General features: G+C 60.1%; 1 protein-coding gene and 1 long non-coding RNA gene across 5 annotated transcripts in view; one reads left to right on the forward strand and one right to left on the reverse strand.

The window, feature by feature from the left end:
• Positions 1-985, reverse strand: part of LOC117669781 (uncharacterized) — a 14,675-nt gene extending 13,690 nt beyond the window's left edge. Inside the window, exon 1 of the long non-coding RNA XR_004592507.3 lies at positions 902-985. This is a non-coding gene — a long non-coding RNA (uncharacterized LOC117669781). The remainder of the gene's footprint in view (positions 1-901) is intronic.
• Positions 1-15,643, forward strand: part of SLC43A2 (solute carrier family 43 member 2) — a 23,866-nt gene extending 8,223 nt beyond the window's left edge. For all 4 annotated transcript variants that reach the window (XM_034424471.3, XM_034424472.3, XM_087890850.1 and 1 more), the window contains 12 exons: positions 4,299-4,512; positions 5,161-5,216; positions 5,402-5,478; positions 6,087-6,179; positions 8,183-8,316; positions 8,711-8,913; positions 9,660-9,806; positions 11,232-11,373; positions 11,768-11,900; positions 12,102-12,175; positions 13,020-13,143; positions 14,524-15,643. In XM_034424471.3, the coding sequence (XP_034280362.2) occupies positions 4,299-4,512; positions 5,161-5,216; positions 5,402-5,478; positions 6,087-6,179; positions 8,183-8,316; positions 8,711-8,913; positions 9,660-9,806; positions 11,232-11,373; positions 11,768-11,900; positions 12,102-12,175; positions 13,020-13,143; positions 14,524-14,685 (1,559 nt within the window). In that variant the 3' untranslated portion in view covers positions 14,686-15,643. The remainder of the gene's footprint in view (positions 1-4,298; positions 4,513-5,160; positions 5,217-5,401; positions 5,479-6,086; positions 6,180-8,182; positions 8,317-8,710; positions 8,914-9,659; positions 9,807-11,231; positions 11,374-11,767; positions 11,901-12,101; positions 12,176-13,019; positions 13,144-14,523) is intronic.
• Positions 15,644-16,500: the final 857 nt, after the last annotated feature.

The following is a 16,500-nucleotide window of genomic DNA, read 5'->3' on the forward strand; positions in this document are numbered from 1 at the left end:
CAGGTGCCCTCAGTACCAGCTAGGGCTGCTGTGCCCTTCCCGCAGCCACCACAGTTTAACCCAGGGTGCAGCCTAGGGAAACTCCACAGACTCCGTGGCTTGGCTTAACCCCCAGTCAAGGCCACCTAAGCAGCAAAGGAGAATGAACCCCCCCTCTCTTTTCTCCGGCCTGTCCAGAGCAAGCAACTGAGTTTTCAGAAGGGAGCGGGCAGCTGGCGGCTTCCCCTTGCAAAGGAAGGAAGGACTCGACTCCTGTCATCTTCTTCCTTTCTCTCTGGAGCAGCCCTGAGCCTCCGGTTTGAGTCTTTCTGAGGACTTCCTTCTGTTGCTGACAAGCAAAACAGCCTCCACCCACCTCATCTTATGGTGGGGGCCTTGGCGAGAGGGGTCTCCTTCTCAGCAGGGGGCTCTCTGGCAGGGATCAAAGTTTGGGTGTGGGGGAGGGCTCTGCCTCTCCGCTGCACTTTGGTGACCCTGCTCTTCCTCATAGGAGGGGTACAGTGTGTATGCTCCCTTGTGTGTGTGTGTGTGTGTGTGTGTGTGTGTGTGTGTGAGAGAGAGAGAGAGAGAGAGAGAGAGAGACCAGGGTGTGCCCTGTGGCCGGCTACAGCCGGATCAGGGGCTCCTTGCAGCAACTTTGCTCCACTCCAACTCGGCAGCCCTGCCTGTTGAGCTGGCATTTTCCGGCTGAAGTGCTGAGTTGCCTCCTCGCATCCGCTCAGGGCCCCTGCAGCTGCCGGCAATGACGGCCATTCCCCCTGGAGGTGGCAAGGGGCTGAAGGCTGTGGGGCCGTGGGGGGGGGGGGAGACCGCCGAGGGCCCTGCTTGCTCCCTCCCTTTCCTTCCTGGACTGCCGAAAGCTAGTTAGCGCTGCAGTGTTGCTGGTCTCGGCTGACCTGACCTTGCCTTGGGGCAGCCATCTTGTAAGAGGGGGAATGGCCACGGCTCAAGGGAGCCCCTTTGGGGCACGCTGGGGTTGTGGGACTGGGGCTTAGCCCTAGGGTATGGTTTACCTGAGACTCTTGTGCCACCTCACAATGGGGGGTGGGTGTCCCTGGCGCTGGGCAACCGATGCTGTGGATGGCGGGTGGCTCAACTTGGTTCCTCCTGGAGGAAATGGTGGTTCTGCCTGAAGAGGAATCAGAAATGGGACAATGGGGTTTGGGCTGCCCTCCCATCGGGCGAATCCAGGAAGGACACCAGTTGGTGAAGTGAGAAACGAAGGCGGGCCTGATAGGGAGAAGCTGGAGCAGCAGGGCTGGGCTGGGCTCAGGGGTTCCCTTCGTTTTAACCTCGCTCCTCAGGTGACGCTCGGACAGCGCCTTCTGCCTGGCTCCGCTTGATCTTCACAAAGTGCCTTAAGGCACTTTCTGTGGCTTTTCTGCACAGCTCAGGCCCTGGACCCTGCCCCAGCGCGCCCCCCCCCCGGTGTGTGAGCAGGCTGTGCTCCGCAGGCCCTGGAGGGACGCTGAGCCAAGGGCACCGTCTGTGAATCATTCCAGGCATGCTTGTGAATTGCTTCTGCCGTTTCCACGTTGGTTCGGATCAAGCCGGCCCCTAGTGATGGGGGTGGGGGGATTCTGTCGGGGTTGCATTGGGGGAGGGAAGAATCAGCCCTCCCTGGGCAATGGGGCTCCCACTCCTCTCCAGGGCCTTAGAAGAAGGAAGCCAGAACCACTTGACCCCTCCCGGGATCTTAGGGCCAACTGCACTTGGAGGCTGACTGGGGTGGCTTTGGATCTGGCCCTGTGTTGGCCCAAGGCCCTCTGGGTCTCCAGTGCAGGGCACCATCTGTGCCCTTCCCTTCTCCAAGGAAGGCAGCTGGCAGGCTGAAGTGCCTCAAGGGCAGCCAGAGACTTGTGTCCCTGCCAGCCCAACTGTATTTTCACCACAAACACGGCCTTGTTTGTGGTAAAGCCATTGCCGGGGTTTAAAACTTGGGCCGGGGAGGGGGCAACTTGGCAGGTGGTAGGAGGCCTCCCTCTTGCCAGACCCCAACAGGTGTGCCCTCCCTCTGCCCGGGGCCACCTCTCCCACGGACTCTTGGGCTCACCAACTGTGACTGTCCCTTCGCCTGGCATCCCTGCTGGGCTCCCCTCCCCCCCCCAATGGCTCTGCCTGCTTCTTCCATGTCTATGGCAGGTTAGTTAATGTTTCTCTAGAGCCACCTGTGAAAGTGGTCTCACGGTTGAGTGCGGGGGGGGCACCCAGCATTAACCAGCCGCAGAGGCCTCCTCTGGCAGAGGGCAGTCAAGGGGTAACCATGGAAGCCGTCAAGGGCTGAGCCGGCTGCCTAGATGGACTGGCTGCCCAGGGTTGCCCAGCACATCCCTCCTAAGAGGCCAGGGCTAGCTGGGGTGGGAAGCCCCAAGTGCCCCCATCCTTGCTTTGGGGAGGAGAATCTCCATCTGCCAGGTGCCCACTTGGCTGCCTCAGTCGCTTGGCCTGTCTGAAGCCAGCCCCCTCTGGGGAGAAAGTTAAGGGGTGGCCGAGGGCTTGGCCTTCTGGTCCTGACTTGCCTCCTGGCTGCCTCCCACTGCCAGCGGGATGCCCACCCCTCCTGCTCCCTCCCTGTAGTGCTGGTGCAGCCTCCAGGGCCCCCGTGAGGCATTCAGCGGCCCTGGCAGACCAGCCTCCCCTTGTGGGGGAGAGCCTCTGACCGGTTTTCTGCAGATATTGGCTCCTGCTGACGGATCGCCTTGGCCCTTCGCCCCATTCCCTGCATTCCCTTTCAGCTCTTGACACAGTCAGAGGCCCCTTGTGCACCCACAGCTCTCCTGATATGAGGATGGCTCTCTTGCTGCTGAATGTGCATGTGTGAATGCTCTCTCACCTACCAATGAGCTCTCTTGAGCCTCAAGGCGGCATGCCCACTTCCTCCCAAACTTCCCACAGCTTTTGCAACCGGCATTCCCCATGGCTGGGCTCTCATCTCCCTTGGGGCATCTTCATCCCTAGAAAGGGAAAAGGCCACACCCAGAGGAAGCCGCAGATGTCCAATAGTTCAAGTCCCTTCTCAGAACCTGCTGAGTTGAGACCTCTGCTTGACCTGGCTGCCTCTTAGCAGAAAAGCAGGACAGAAGGACGTTGGCTTTGGACAGGACCCACATATGCCAAAACCTGGATGTGGCACTCATGTTGGCCTCCTTCACACAGGTCTGCTTCTCCTCCTTGGCCTTGGCCTTTCTTCAGAAGTAGTTGTGCCCTGCTGTCCTTGTGGTCCAGTCTGGGTTTTAGGCCTCCCTGCATGAAGAGGTCGAGCTCCCTGGCCCTGGTCCGAACCCTGCAGCCCCTGCACCTCCCTGGCTCTCCCAGCTGGCATCTTTTGCTCTCAAAGGCTTGAAAGGCCTTCCTGGCATGGCAGCAGAAACAGATCCTCTTGGTCTCCTCTTCTGGGGCCTGGCAGGATCTCTTGGGAAGGCTGCTGTCCCTCTGAGCTTGGGGGGAACCTTGGCTGTCCAGCAGCTCTGCTCTTCTGCCAAGGGCCTCTTGGAGATGCCCCTGGAAGGGAGGAGCCTCGGCTGGAATCGGGGTGGGGGGGAGGCATCTTCGGGGTGGGGGGTATCAGCATAGGGACTTTCCACTGCTTGCAAGGACATCTTGTTTCCAATTTTGCAGTGTTGAACTTAAAACCCATTTCTGTCAATTGGCCTCCCCTTAATGGAGGTTTTATATTATTCACACACGATGGCTGTTCCGATAACATGGTTTTATGGTTTTATCATTATTTATTGCCTGTTTTTATTCTCTTAAATTGATGGGCGCATTGTTCAAATTGATGTTGTAAACCAATGTGGGTTGGCCAGCTGGGAGCCTGCGGTCACACAGTGCATGATAATTAAAAGAGCAGGAGCCCCGGGGAGACCTTGCCCTCTTCCTCCAGGGCATCCGAGGGTGAGGGGTCCCCAGACTCTTGAGCCCCAAGGTTGAGAAGGGGGGCAGTCTTGCATGCCTAGCGGGGCGGGGGCTTGCACACCTACTGGCTCTAGCATCTCCCCTCACAGCTCAGCTGGGCCTTTTCTCTAGGCACGAGCCTTTGGGGTGCAATGGACCCCCACTCCAGGAAAGCTTCTGGTCCTGTTCGGGTCCCTTTGAAATAAAGATGAAGTCTTTGCTTTGAAACATACTAGACTCACTCGTTTAAAATCGAAACAATCTTAAAAGTTTTTAAAAAGTCAGATGATGAGTAGGTGACTTCAGGCCAAAGAGAGTCCTCCCGTCCGGGGCAGAGTTGGCGTGGGTGGGGAGGTCAAGCCTCCTGAATGACATCTCTTGCAATGCCCTTCTTGTTCCTGCAGAGAATTCGACGGGGGCGGCCTTGGCGCCCGGGAACGGGACGGCAGCCCCAGAGCCAGAAGTGGCCCGCATGAACGGCTGGCTGATCTGCAAGGAGCAGGACGAGATGCTGAACCTGGCCTTCACCGTGGGCTCCTTCCTTTTAAGCGCCATCACCTTGCCCCTGGGCATCGTCATGGACAAGTATGGGCCACGCAAGCTGAGGCTGCTGGGCAGGTATGCCAGGGTGGGAATGCTTGGGGCCAAAGCACAGCCGCCCGCAGCCCTCTGCACCTGGGAGAACTTCCCTCCCCTCCCAGTTGCCGGGCAGGCTCTTCCCTCGCAACGGGAGCCTACGAGAGAGGGAGAGCCACTTCATCCACGTGCCAGGGAGGGAGATCCACCCGGTTTCTCTGGGGGACTGCTGCTAATGTCTCCTGAGCACAGGGCCAGAGGTCAGTGTGGCTGGCGGGAGGGCAGACCTTTGCTTTGCCTCTCATCGGAGGTTCTTGGCCTACTCGGGCTTCCTGAGAGAAAACATCTTGCTTCCTGGACCCTGTTCTGTGCCCTGTTCAGGGGGCAGAGAATCCCCCCAAACTCGGGGGTGGGAAGGATGCTGGCACTTGAGGTTCCTCGGGCGGGAAAGGAAGCATGGAGAGATGGCTCTGGTCCTTGGCTGGTGGCTTCCTGCATCATCGGGGTGGGTGACCGGCAGCTGGGAGGGGAGGCTTCGTCTCTTGGGCCCTGGCTCAGAGCCCCGATCGAGGGGAGCCTTTCAAAGGCAGGGAGTGGTGGGTGGGTGGGTGAGGGGAGGCCTGTTGTGGGTTTGAGGGGCCTGGGGATCCGATCCGGGGGACTGATGGGCCTCTTCATGTGTCTTTGCAGCGCCTGTTTTGCAGTCTCCTGCGTGATGATCGCCTATGGGGCCAGCAACCCGGACTGTGAGTGTGACCGTGGGTGCTCTGGGGAGAGGCTGGGCAGGGGGGCATGGCTTCTCTGCGGGGGGAGCTAGGGTGCATTACCCAGTGGGGGGCTGGGGCACCAAGCCACTCGTCCATTCTGTGCGCCCACCTTGGGCTCCTGGCCTGGCAGGGTGGCGTTTGAGCACTTTCTCCCTCTGCCCCAGCCCTGTCAGTGCTGATCTTCATCTCGCTGTCACTGAACGGCTTTGGAGGGATGTGCATGACCTTCACATCTCTCACAGTAAGTGCCAACTTCCCTGGTGGGCAAGGTGAGCCCTTGCGCCACCTTCCATGGGCACCAGTCTTGCCCCAGATTGGATTCGTGTCTGCCCCCCCAGCACTCACACTGGAGGGGATTGGGGGGGGCTCCTTTGCCAGATGGGGGCTCTGTGCCCTTCCTGAATGCGTAAGGAAGGGGGGGAAGTGCCTGCTGTGATGGGCGCAGCCTTGACTGGGCTCTTGGCAACCCTGTGCACATCGGCCTGAGCTGAGTGAGGGCCAGGAGAGTCCACTTGCCTGGCATTGGAGTGAACTCCCTTGCTCTTCCCTTAGTTGCACCTCAGCTCATTTTGGGGAGCTTAGAAGGATGTCGTTTCCAAGCCTTCTGGGTCAGATCCAAAAGCTGCCCCCTCCCCTCCACAGGGCCTCCAGTCCAGCCTTGCCAAAGGTGTGGAAGGTCTTGGAGGGATGCTCCCCCTCCCCTTCCCCCCTTTCCTCCCAAATTGTGGCTCTAGGGTCTTCTCCATCACTCACTGCCCCCCTACAGCTTCCCCTGCTCCAGGCAATCGTGGAGAGCCTTCCTCTAGGCAGCCTTGTTTGCCCTTACACCTTCCCTCCCTCCCTTCCCAGCTGCCCAACATGTTCGGGGATCTCCGCTCCACCTTCATTGCCCTCATGATCGGCTCCTATGCCTCCTCGGCGGTGACGTTTCCTGGGATCAAGGTAAGTGGTGGTGGTGGAACTGCGGAAGGGGGGCTGTGCAGGCTGGGAATGGGAACCCAGTTCCACTCTTTCCCCTTGGGGACTAGAAAACATCCCCCAAGCCCCCCCCGGGGTCACAACTGCCCGTGGGACTGGAGTTTATGCATTTCTTTATCCAACTGAGATGGTGCCAGAGTCCAGTTGACTCCGGTTGGCTCACAGCACAACGGTAAAGCCACCCAGGAGCCCATAAGAGGAATGGGGTGGTCAAGAGGAAAGCCAGTCAGACACCCACCAAGGGAGCCCCCCACCCAAGGATTTACAGGATGCCCTCAGGATGGGAGCCACCCAGGATCCCAGGGGGCCCTCATTCCAGAGGGCAAGGCCTGCACCAGAGAAGGCATCCCAAAGATGGATCCTACGGCATGTGCACCTGTTCAGTCTGAGCTGGCCAGGAAGGCGCCACTGGAGATAGGCAGCACCTCAGATAACCAGGCCCCATGTCAGCCCCACCAGTTGGACCAGACCGAGAGTCAGCTTCACAGGAAGGCTGCAGCTGCCTTCTGCGAGGGGGGCTCTCACACCAGCTTCCCATTTTGCTCCTGCTTGACCTGGCCTCTCTCTGTGGAGGTTGCCATCCCTGCTCTCTGTGTGAGGTCATAACCGGCTTCTTAAATCCTACCCCAGAAGCAAACTGGGAACCAGGGCAACTCATCTACCAAGGCATGCCCATGGCTGTTCTGGACCAAGCTTCTGAGTGGTCTTCAAGGCAGCTCCCTGTAGAGCGCGTTGTAGTAGTCAAGCTATTAGGCGACCAGGGCAAGTCTTCTCAAAGCACACACACACACACACACACACACAATCTAGGAACAGGTGCAACCGGCACCCCAGATGAAACTACAAAGCACAGTTGGCTGCAGCTGCCACTGCTCATTGAGTAGGAGCCCTGAGTCCCCCTCCCCCAGTGCGGAAGTGATGCCCCATCTGAGGCCAGAGGTGGCAAGTGCCCAGATCTAGGTGGGTCCAAGATCTGCACCCTCTCTGTAGACAGGATGCGCGTCAAACAGCAGGAACGAACACAGGATGGCACCTGGACAAGTGGAAGCCAAATGCTTGATGGAATTTAATGCACACCTGCACTCACTCACTCATGCACACACACACTCACTCCTCCTCTGGCATGCTTACTGAAAGTTGTGTTGCGAATGGCAACCCATTTCTGCCCTGTTTTGTGGAAGCCATGTGGTATTTCCAGGAAAGGGAAAGCTGTGTGGAAAACACAGCTGTTCTTGCAGCCCCAGAAGTTGGCCCTGGGCACAGCTGCCGCCCCCCTGGGGGGGATGGGGGAAGGAGGGGGGGGCTTGGTTGCCATCATGGGAGGGTTTGGGGGAGTGGCCAGGCAGCAGCCCAGGCACACCAGGAGCTGGGAAGGGAGCCGAGTTGCTTTGGGCCCATGGCCTGGCTCTGAATTGAGGTCCTCAGCCTGGTTTACGGACTGGGCAGATCTCACCTGGCACGGGCAAGACAGCTCCGTGGATGGATTTCAGTGGGCAGCTGGTCTGCAGGGCCTCTTGGAGGATGGCTGACCAAAGGGCCGCCTCCTTGTTTTCATGGGGGTCGTGTTGCAGTGCTCGGGCTGGCAGTTGGAGCCCATCCGAGGGGGGCGGGGATCGAGGCACATCTCCATTTTCTCCTCCTACCTCAAGAGCTTCAGGGGGCCGTCCAAGCCCTCCATGGGCTCCCCACACAGAGGAATTGGCCACCCCAAAATGAACCCTAACCCCACTTAAGCCACATCCGGTCGCTATGTGCACGCTTGTCCTTAACCTAAAGGCCGTGACCGTCCCAATGGGAGGGCCCAGCTTAGAGCTGCTGTGATGCCTTGCCCTGGAGGCCTCAAGTGACCAATGGGGCTGACCTCTAAGGGATCTCCCCACTAATCTCCCCCCCCCCATGAGCCTCAGGTCGACCTCTCCTCAGCCTGAACCAGGTGCCTCTTCCCAAGTGCTTCTCCTGCTCCCCAGGTGATCTACGACCTGGGCGTCTCCTTCATCCTCATCCTGCTGGTTTGGGCTGGCTGTGCGGGCCTTGTCTTCTTCAACTGCTTCTTCAACTGGCCCCTGGAGCCCTTCCCAGGCCCCGAAGACATGGACTACACGTGAGTGGCTCGGGGCAGGAGTCGCTGAGCTGGGTGTGAAAGGGACCCTGCGTTGCCGGCCTGGCTGAGGTTCTTTCAGCCCCTCAAGTGGTGAACATGGGCAGAGCTATGCCAGGCAGCCCCCCTTTTGCCCAGCTGCCCAGGATCTCGTGGTCCAGCTGGGCCCTTCTGGGAAATGGGTGCCAGGGCTGGTTTTCCCATGCTGGCTGCTGCTCTTTGCAGCTATTGATTCCCCACCGCCCCCGGCCAGGCTGTGGCGTCCCTCACCTTTCACAGTTGGGAATGCCCCTTAAGAGGCAGGGTCCTTGGCAAGGTCAGATGTGCTCACTTGGCTCCCAGGACCTGTTGGGCCTAGGGGCCAAGAGCCAGCAGGACTGACCTCTCTGCTGCCCAGGGTGAAGATCAAGTTCAGCTGGCTGGGCTTTGACCACAAGATCACCGGGAAGCAGTTCTACAAGCAGGTGACCACGGTCGGCCGCCGCCTCAGTGTGGGCAGCTCCATGAAGGGCAACAAGGAGGCCACAGCCCTGCAGGACGGCAACAAGCTCTGCTTCTCCACGGTGGATCTGGAGGTGAAGTGCGAGCCAGACAGTGCAGGTGAGGAGCACGAGGAGGGGGCATGGCTGACCCCTCTTGCCAGGAGCTGCTGCCGTGCCAATTGGACGGGAAGGTTGGCAGGCCCCTGCTGCTGTGGCATGGCTTTTGCAGAGGGGGCTCTCCATCGGCTAGCCCCTCCCCGGAAGACAGTCATCTCAGAACACCCATCAGAAGAAGCCATCCCTGCCTGTTTCTCCTGCCTGCAAGAACTGGGGTGCTTTGGGAGTCCCTCTGCCTGCACTTCCCTCTCTGCCCCTGGCCCTGTGGGTCTGGTCTGGTCTTGGGGGCCAAAGGGCAAGAAGTCCTTCCCTGGGCAGGAGCCTTTCCCTGGCCTCAGTCAGCCAAGAAGGAAGGGACTGCAAGGAGACATTTCCCTTCTGGTTTTATACAGTAACAGACTCTTGGGTTGAAAATGCTGCACCTGGGGGTTTCCTTCATGAAGGGCGGGGGTGGCCCCTAAAAGGACACGGCCCAAAGCTTTGCTGAAGTGGGTGGAGGTGACCGCTTGGACAACTCACCCAGTGCTGAGACCTTGGGCCAGGCAGCCATCTTACGGGGTGGCCCCGGGGCCCGGCCAAAGTGAGGCTGAGCTGGTGCTCTAGGCCCAGGAGAAATGGCCAGCCAGCCGACCAGTATTGGGATTCCGGATTGTGCAGATCTCCCAGCCCTGTTTGTGGCGTCTCCTGGAGAAAGCCTGATGGATCTTTCCTTTCTTCCCCCCTGCCCGCATCCCTTGCCCCCCGCAGCTTCCCCATCCTTCATGAACAGCGTCTTCAGCCCCATCCTGCTGCTCAGCCTGGTCACCATGTGCGTCACGCAGCTCCGGCTCATCTTCTACATGGGGGCCATGAACAACATCTTGGAGTTCCTGGTGGAGGGCGACCTGGAGACAGGTGGGGGCCCTCTTGTGCCCATGGGAGCCTGGCTTCGACCCCCCTGGCACTCGGAGGCTGCCTCGGGCTGCAGTGATCTGTGGGGCTGGCCATGGGAGAGCGGAAGAACTCCCCCCCGGGCAACGTCTGATCAGAGGCATTGTCTGAGGGGGGGGAGCATGGGAAACACTTCAGAAGGGGACTCTCCCTAGTTTTCTGGAGGATAAACAGTGAGGAAGGGAGAAATGCAGTAGTTCAACTGGGTCTGCTTCCTATTTGGACTACCTCACAAGGCTGGCCGTTGCTTTCCGGCTGGGCCTGAATTAGCAGACGCCCCAAATCCTGAGCGCAGCCCTTCTTGGGCTTCACTCCTCAGACATCTTGGTGGCTACCCTGGTGGGCACCAGTTGGCGAAGGAAACAGATGTAGAACAGAAGGGGCCCACACAGCACACTGGTGCTCCACTTATGTCTGAAAGAAAGCGAGGCGGGCAGGGGCTTCCCCAAGGGTCGCTCTCACCCAGATAGCCCTGCGCTGTCTGCTGGGGACCAGATGCCCCCCCCTGCCCCCCCCGCCCCTCCACGGCAGAGGCTGTTTTGCAAAGCAGACAGGTGCTGTTGGCTCTTGTGGTGCTCCTTCCAGCCGTGTTGCCATGACAGGCAGGGCGCTGGGAGCCTGGGCTTCGCTCCACTGTTCCCTGGGGGATCCGGGGGTGGGGGTGGGGCACCTCAGCCAGTGGGTCAGAGGGGCCTGTTTGCCCCCTGAAAAGCAGAAGAGCTACAACAGGGAGAAGGTGGAGGCCGCAGACTCTGCGTCAGGCCCCTATTTATAGCTGCTGGAAGGAAGCCAGGAGGAAGGGAGAGGTTTGCATTAGGAGGAGCAGCACCACCACCACTGTGTCATTTGCACAACAGGCTGAAACCATGCACGCCTCTTACGTAGTGACAGCCAGTTTGGGCCTGTTAAATCTGGAATCCCTTGAAGCAGAGGAATCGGCCCCAGTGTTTTCCCGGAGGGAGGGAGGGAGGGAGGAGAGCGGTGGTATTGGGCCAGGAAGGGCCTGCCCATGGGAGACCCCCTACTCTGGTGCCTGGCTCCCCCAGGGCCTCGTGGGGCAGAGCATTCGGAGGCCTCTGGGGTGCCCGGCCATGGGCTCAGGGCCTACTGTGACCTGGGGGGCTAGCCCCAGCCCCTTCTCAGCCCCAGCCCTGCCTGTTTCCTGGCTCTGCCTCTCCTCCAGAGAGCTGGCTTGGGTCGCCCTCAGCCAGGTAGGGGGCAATGCCCTCTCTTGCCACATTCACTAGGCTGCGCAACTCTGCCCTGGGGCAAAGACTGGCGGCCCCTAGTCGAGCTCAGAGAGGTTGGGTTTGTGCTTGGCCTCCTGCAAGGAGGGCTCCGGTTGGGGGGTTTCTTGCTCCTAACGGCGCCTGCCCGCTTGTCTTTCAGTGGGGCTTTATGGCTCCATCTTCGGAGTCCTGCAGCTGCTCTGCCTCATGACGGCGCCGGTAATCGGCTACATCATGGACTGGAAGCTGAAGGAGTGTGACGACGGCCCTGAGGCGGCGGACAAGGGAGACGCCAGCCCCCCGTACGTGGCCAGTGGGCGGGGCAGCTGCAGGGTCCCTCCCTGCCAGCTGCGTACCCAACCTGCATTCCTTCCCTCTTTGAAGCTTAGGAAAGGGGTGCCGTTTCCCACACGCCCTTGGCACCTCTTGCTGTGGGGTGCAGGAGTGCCACCTGCCGCAGGGAAGGGCCCTGCCCGGGTGGGGAGGCCATGAGGCAACTGGGTCACTGGGCCAGGAACCGCAGTGTCGTCATTGGGAGGCCTTGTTTGTCACGGACGGGCAGCCTCCGGTCCTTGAAAGTAGAGAAAGGGTCACCGGGCACCGGCTAGCACCAGAGCGGTGGGCAGGGAAGGAGCCCTCCTGGGCCCTGGAGGCTCGAGGGGTGGCAGCCCATGTGATCCTTCCTCCCACCTGCAGGGGTGAGAAAAAAAAGAGACCTCGGGACCGCCAGATCCAGAAGATCTGCAACGCCACCCGGGCTTTTGCTTTCACCAACGTGCTGCTGGTGGGCTTTGGGGTCACTTGCCTGATCCCCAACTTGCCTTTGCAGGTGAAGGAGGGGCATGTGGGCAAAGGGGCAGCTGGGCCTGGCAGGCATTTGGAGAAAAGGCTGCCAGCTTGGCCCTGTGCTGAGGGACCCCCCTCCGCCTCCATTGGGGGGGGTGTCCCAGCTTCACTCAAAGCCTTGGAGGGCGGGGGTTCTGCGGGGGGCTTCCTGCTCTGAAGGCAGCCTCCCTGCTCTCCCTTCCAGATCCTTTCCTTCATCCTGCACACCATCGTCAGAGGCTTCATCCACTCAGCGGTTGGGGGTCTCTATGCTGCTGTGTAAGTCCAGCATCCACTCCTCAGCTGCCCATCGCAAAGTGGGTCACCCCTGTTTCTGGGTCATGCTTTCCTCCTCCCTCGGTTCCCTGCTGTGTGGTTTTGCCTCTGGATATTGGCCGGCTCCTCTGGGTGTTGCTCCAGAGCGGGTGTTGCCCGCCCCCACCTGCCTCCCGTGTATCTGATGGAGGCCGAGGTCAACTCAGGCCAGGCTGTGTTCCTTGGGGAGCAAAACAACTTCCTCATTCCCCGCTGTTCCTCTGCCCCAAACTCTCAGTGCCCCAAGGAAGGCAGCTGAAAGACATTGAGGGGGCCCCCTCTGCCCTCCCCCCCAAGGCCCATCTGCATCCTGCCCTGGAGAGTTTTCCCTGGGCCAGCTTTTCTTTCCTTCTTTCCTTGTCTCTCTCTCTCTCTCTCTCTCTCTCGTACACACACACACACACAGGCCCTGGATCCAGTTGCTGTTGTGTCTGACGCTTGCCAGGGCTGACTCACATGTTTTTGCCCTGCTCAGACGCCTGTTATTTTGGATGCGACATTTTGGGCCGTGGGTCACGGAGGGCGTTGGGTGCAACTCCAAGGGTTGCTCAACCGGGAGAGGCCAAGACGGGCTTATCTGCCTCCCAGGCTCCTGCTCTATGCCGCTGGCCTTCAGCACTTTGTAATGGGAGGAGGGGTTGTTCCTCCAGAAGGGGCCCCAAACCGGCCCCTGGCCCAGCCACTTCCTTGTTTGCAGAGACCCAATCTTCCACTGTCACTCAACCCGACCTCCAACCCCCAGGGACCTGGCCCGAGGGCAGCTCAGCAGCTGCAGACATGTGGGTCACTTGCCCCTTCCCCTCCCCAGGTATCCTTCCACGCAGTTTGGCAGCTTGACCGGGCTGCAATCTCTCGTCAGCGCCCTCTTTGCCCTCCTGCAGCAGCCCCTTTTCCTGGCCATGATGGGCCCCCTGGAAGGAGACCCGCTCTGGGTAAGTGGTGCCGCTTAGGCTGGGGGCGCTGGCTGTTCGAGGATGTGCTGGACCGGCAGCCTTGGTGCCCCTGAGAAGGGAAAAGGGTGGAAAACAAGTCGTGCCTGACAGGGTCTCCCTCCACAGCCAGTGCTGGCTTCTGGGGCTCAGAGGGAGCTGCACCCCAAAAGGACTGGGCATGCCTGTGGCAGAGCTTCCTAGTCCTTGGGTGGCTGGTCCATCAGCCATGGAGGCCCAGGAGGTGAACAGGGGCACTCGGCAGAGTAGGCTCAGTCTGGGGACTTGGACCTTCTCTGGGGGGGCAGGATATGTGCCCAGCCCATCAAAGCACACATCCCTGAGGGAGGTGCTTTGGAATCTCCCTTGAGGGTCCCTCCTGTTGCCTGGCAGTGCTGGGGAGGGAAGCCCGCCAGAAGCATCCCCTGCCCCACACCTGGAGCCTTTTGGCCTTGTGGTGGAAGCCAACTTTCCCAGGAGGCTGCCTGGTCACGGTCTGGGTGTCAGAGGCCTCCTGGACTGTCTCCCAGAGACCATGTGGGCTTTGTTTGTGCAGTGCAGAGAGCTGGCTGGAGTCGTACAGACTCAGTCTGTCTTGGGCACATGAGGAAGGGAAGGCCAACTCCAGGCGTCTGGACAGCTGCTCTCTTGGCAGCCGCCTCTGATTTTGGCAAAACATCTCAGGGCCCTTCGGTGCAGATCTGGCCTGGTAGCTGCTATAGCCCGCTCATTCTCTCCCCCAGGCAAGACTTGCCCATTCAGGGGGGCAACACAAATGTGCCCCTCCCCCCTTCAGACAGGGGTCTAGGATAGGAGGGGTGTCCTGGTGGGGGGGCGCTCTGAAGCAGCCAGCCTCCTGGACTCGCAGTCAAGGAGCGGATGGTTCAAGCATTCCTGTCCTTGGCAAGGAGCTGTACTAGAAGGCCTCTGAGGTCCCCTCCAGCCAGTCCCAGATGGACAGGGGCTTCCTCTTCTCATGCCATCTTCCTTTCTCCCCCACAGCTGCAAAACACACTGGCAGCCCATTATCTGGCTGTGGGGTGGGGGCTGTGTAGTTAGCGAGCCTGGCCCTCGGGTAGCGAAGAGCTGTTGAAACTGAGCAAGAGTGGCCAAGGCCCTGGCCTCTCGTCCTGGGCGGCTGCCCCCTCGGGAGAGAGTTGTGCCTGGCCTGGGCACCACAGGTGGCATGCTTGGCACCCTGGGTCAGCAGGCAGTCGGGGCTCCAGGGCTGCTTGGCACCTCTGTGCCAGGGGAGGGAGGGGAAGGGCAGGGGGCCCTTCAAGCAGAGGAGGCAGCTGCGGACTGAGCCGTCCCTCCAGGCCACCCTGTGGAGAGCCATCCCTCGCCAGCGGCCCTCACTGCCCTCTCCCTCTCTCCTGCCAGGTCAACGTCGGGCTGCTGGGGGTGAGCATGCTGGGCTTCTGCCTGCCCATCTACCTCATCTGCTACAGACGGCGCCTGGAACGGGCAAAGCAGCAGAAGCATGACGATGCTCAGCTCTTCCTCAAGATCAACGGCACACCCAGCGAGGAGGCGTTTGTCTAAGAGACTGGCTGGGGGAGGGCTTCCCCCCCCACCCTGAGAAGCCCCCCAGCACAGCTCCCATCTCACGGGCCTTGCTTTGGATTCAAAAGCCACAACACCATGTCTCTTCCGTGGCACCACCCTGCTGTGGTCTCCCCTGCCCACAGTCTCTGGTGCTGGCCTCAGAGACGCCTAACTTGATACGGGTCTCGGTTGCTTTGCAAAGGGAATGCCCCCCTGCCCCCGCCTGTTCTGGTGATCTAGCCCTTCTCGGCACACACCTGCACGACACATGCGCACGAGCACACAGGCAACGGCTTGGTTTGTGTCTGTGCAGGACACAGACTCCGGCCTCCCCATCTGCCTGCTCTCCCTTCCTGGGTGATAGCTTCCAGCCACTCCCCTGGTCCCTTCGGCCTCTGCAGCTGCTGGCCGAGGAGGAGCAAGGAGAGCATTTGGTTTGCCTGCATCTTGCACCTGTCCTGGGGGGAATGTGGCCCTCACCTTCTCTGCAGATCGAGGACCAGCTTGACAAAAGCTGGGGGTTGCAGTGTCTTGTTCTCCCCCACTTTGGACTTTTTGGGGCATGACCGAAGAGGGGCAGTTTTGCACAGGGTCACGCAGGCATCTTGGCTGCAGCAGGAATTAACCTCAAGGTCTCAAACATTAGGGGGTCTGGCAGACCGAGGCAAGGAGATGCCCAAATCATGACCTGGGCTGATGCGCACCGCCTCCTGCCCTGCCATCCCTGCCCATTTCTGGCTCTGCCAAAGGCAGGTTCAGCCTCCTGGCCCCTGGAACAGCAACTGCCCCCTCTGGTGGCGGGAATCCTCATAGGCAGGGCGCTGGTTCCCTTGCAGCAGCCATTGGGGCGGGGTGGGGGTGGGGGTGGGGGAGGTGGCTAAGATGCCACAGGCGGATTGCACTGTCTTTGTCTCGCAGCATAAAAAAACAAAACAAAAACCAACCCAAAACACCACTCTACTCGGCCTTCGTGTTTTTTACTCTGAGCAGCCAGAAGGCTGACCTGGTAGAAAGTTTGGTCAAGGCATTCCCCGTGGAGACCGGAAGTGCTGCAGCAGAGGCTGGAGTGGCTCGGGCTGGCTACGGAGCTAGGACTGGTGGGCCACATCTTCCTTGGGCCCTTGGTGCCAGCCGAGGCCTTGGGCTTGTCTGCCCTGCTTCCCTCCCAAAGAGCTAGAGGAAGAAATGGCCAGCTCCCAAAAGGGGGCTTCTTCCCTCTTGGCTCAACTGTAGCCTTGCTCATGCGGAGGAAAGAGGGCGGGACTTGCCCAACGTTGTACCGGGGTTGGCAGCTTCCAGATCAGCTGCCAGGTCAAGCCGTGGCACAGCTTGTTCTTCACAGAGGGCATGTGGAAGAAAGCAATGATCCCGCTCTGTTCTCGCATCTCCCACAAACGCTGAGCCAAGGACAGGCAAGTGCCCTTGAAGCGTGTGCCAAGTGCCAGTGAGGCAGCAAACCCTGGTTTGGCCAGGAGGGAGACTGAAGGCATGGAATCCGTAGCTAGGCAGAGGAAAAGGAGGCTGCAGGGAAGCAAACGGCCGTCCTCATCGGCATTTCGCTTTAATAGGGGCACACTGGGGGGCCGACAAGGCCAGAGGGTGCAGCATCTAATCTGGCACTGCCGTCAAATTTGGCTGATGCTTCTCCTGGTGCCTTTAGCCAAGAGTGCCAGGAGGCTGGGCAGCATGGCTACAGCGGGCCCTGGCTAACCATTGCTAGTCGTGTGCAGGGCCCAATCCTCCCAGTCTCTGCTCAGCACCCCATTTCTGAGGTGGGTGGAAGGTGGCCGAGGGTGTTCCAGGCTCAGAGCT

This window comes from Pantherophis guttatus, chromosome 1 (assembly GCF_059756535.1).
Source record: "Pantherophis guttatus breed Tessera chromosome 1, ASM5975653v1, whole genome shotgun sequence".
NCBI lineage: Eukaryota > Metazoa > Chordata > Lepidosauria > Squamata > Colubridae > Pantherophis > Pantherophis guttatus.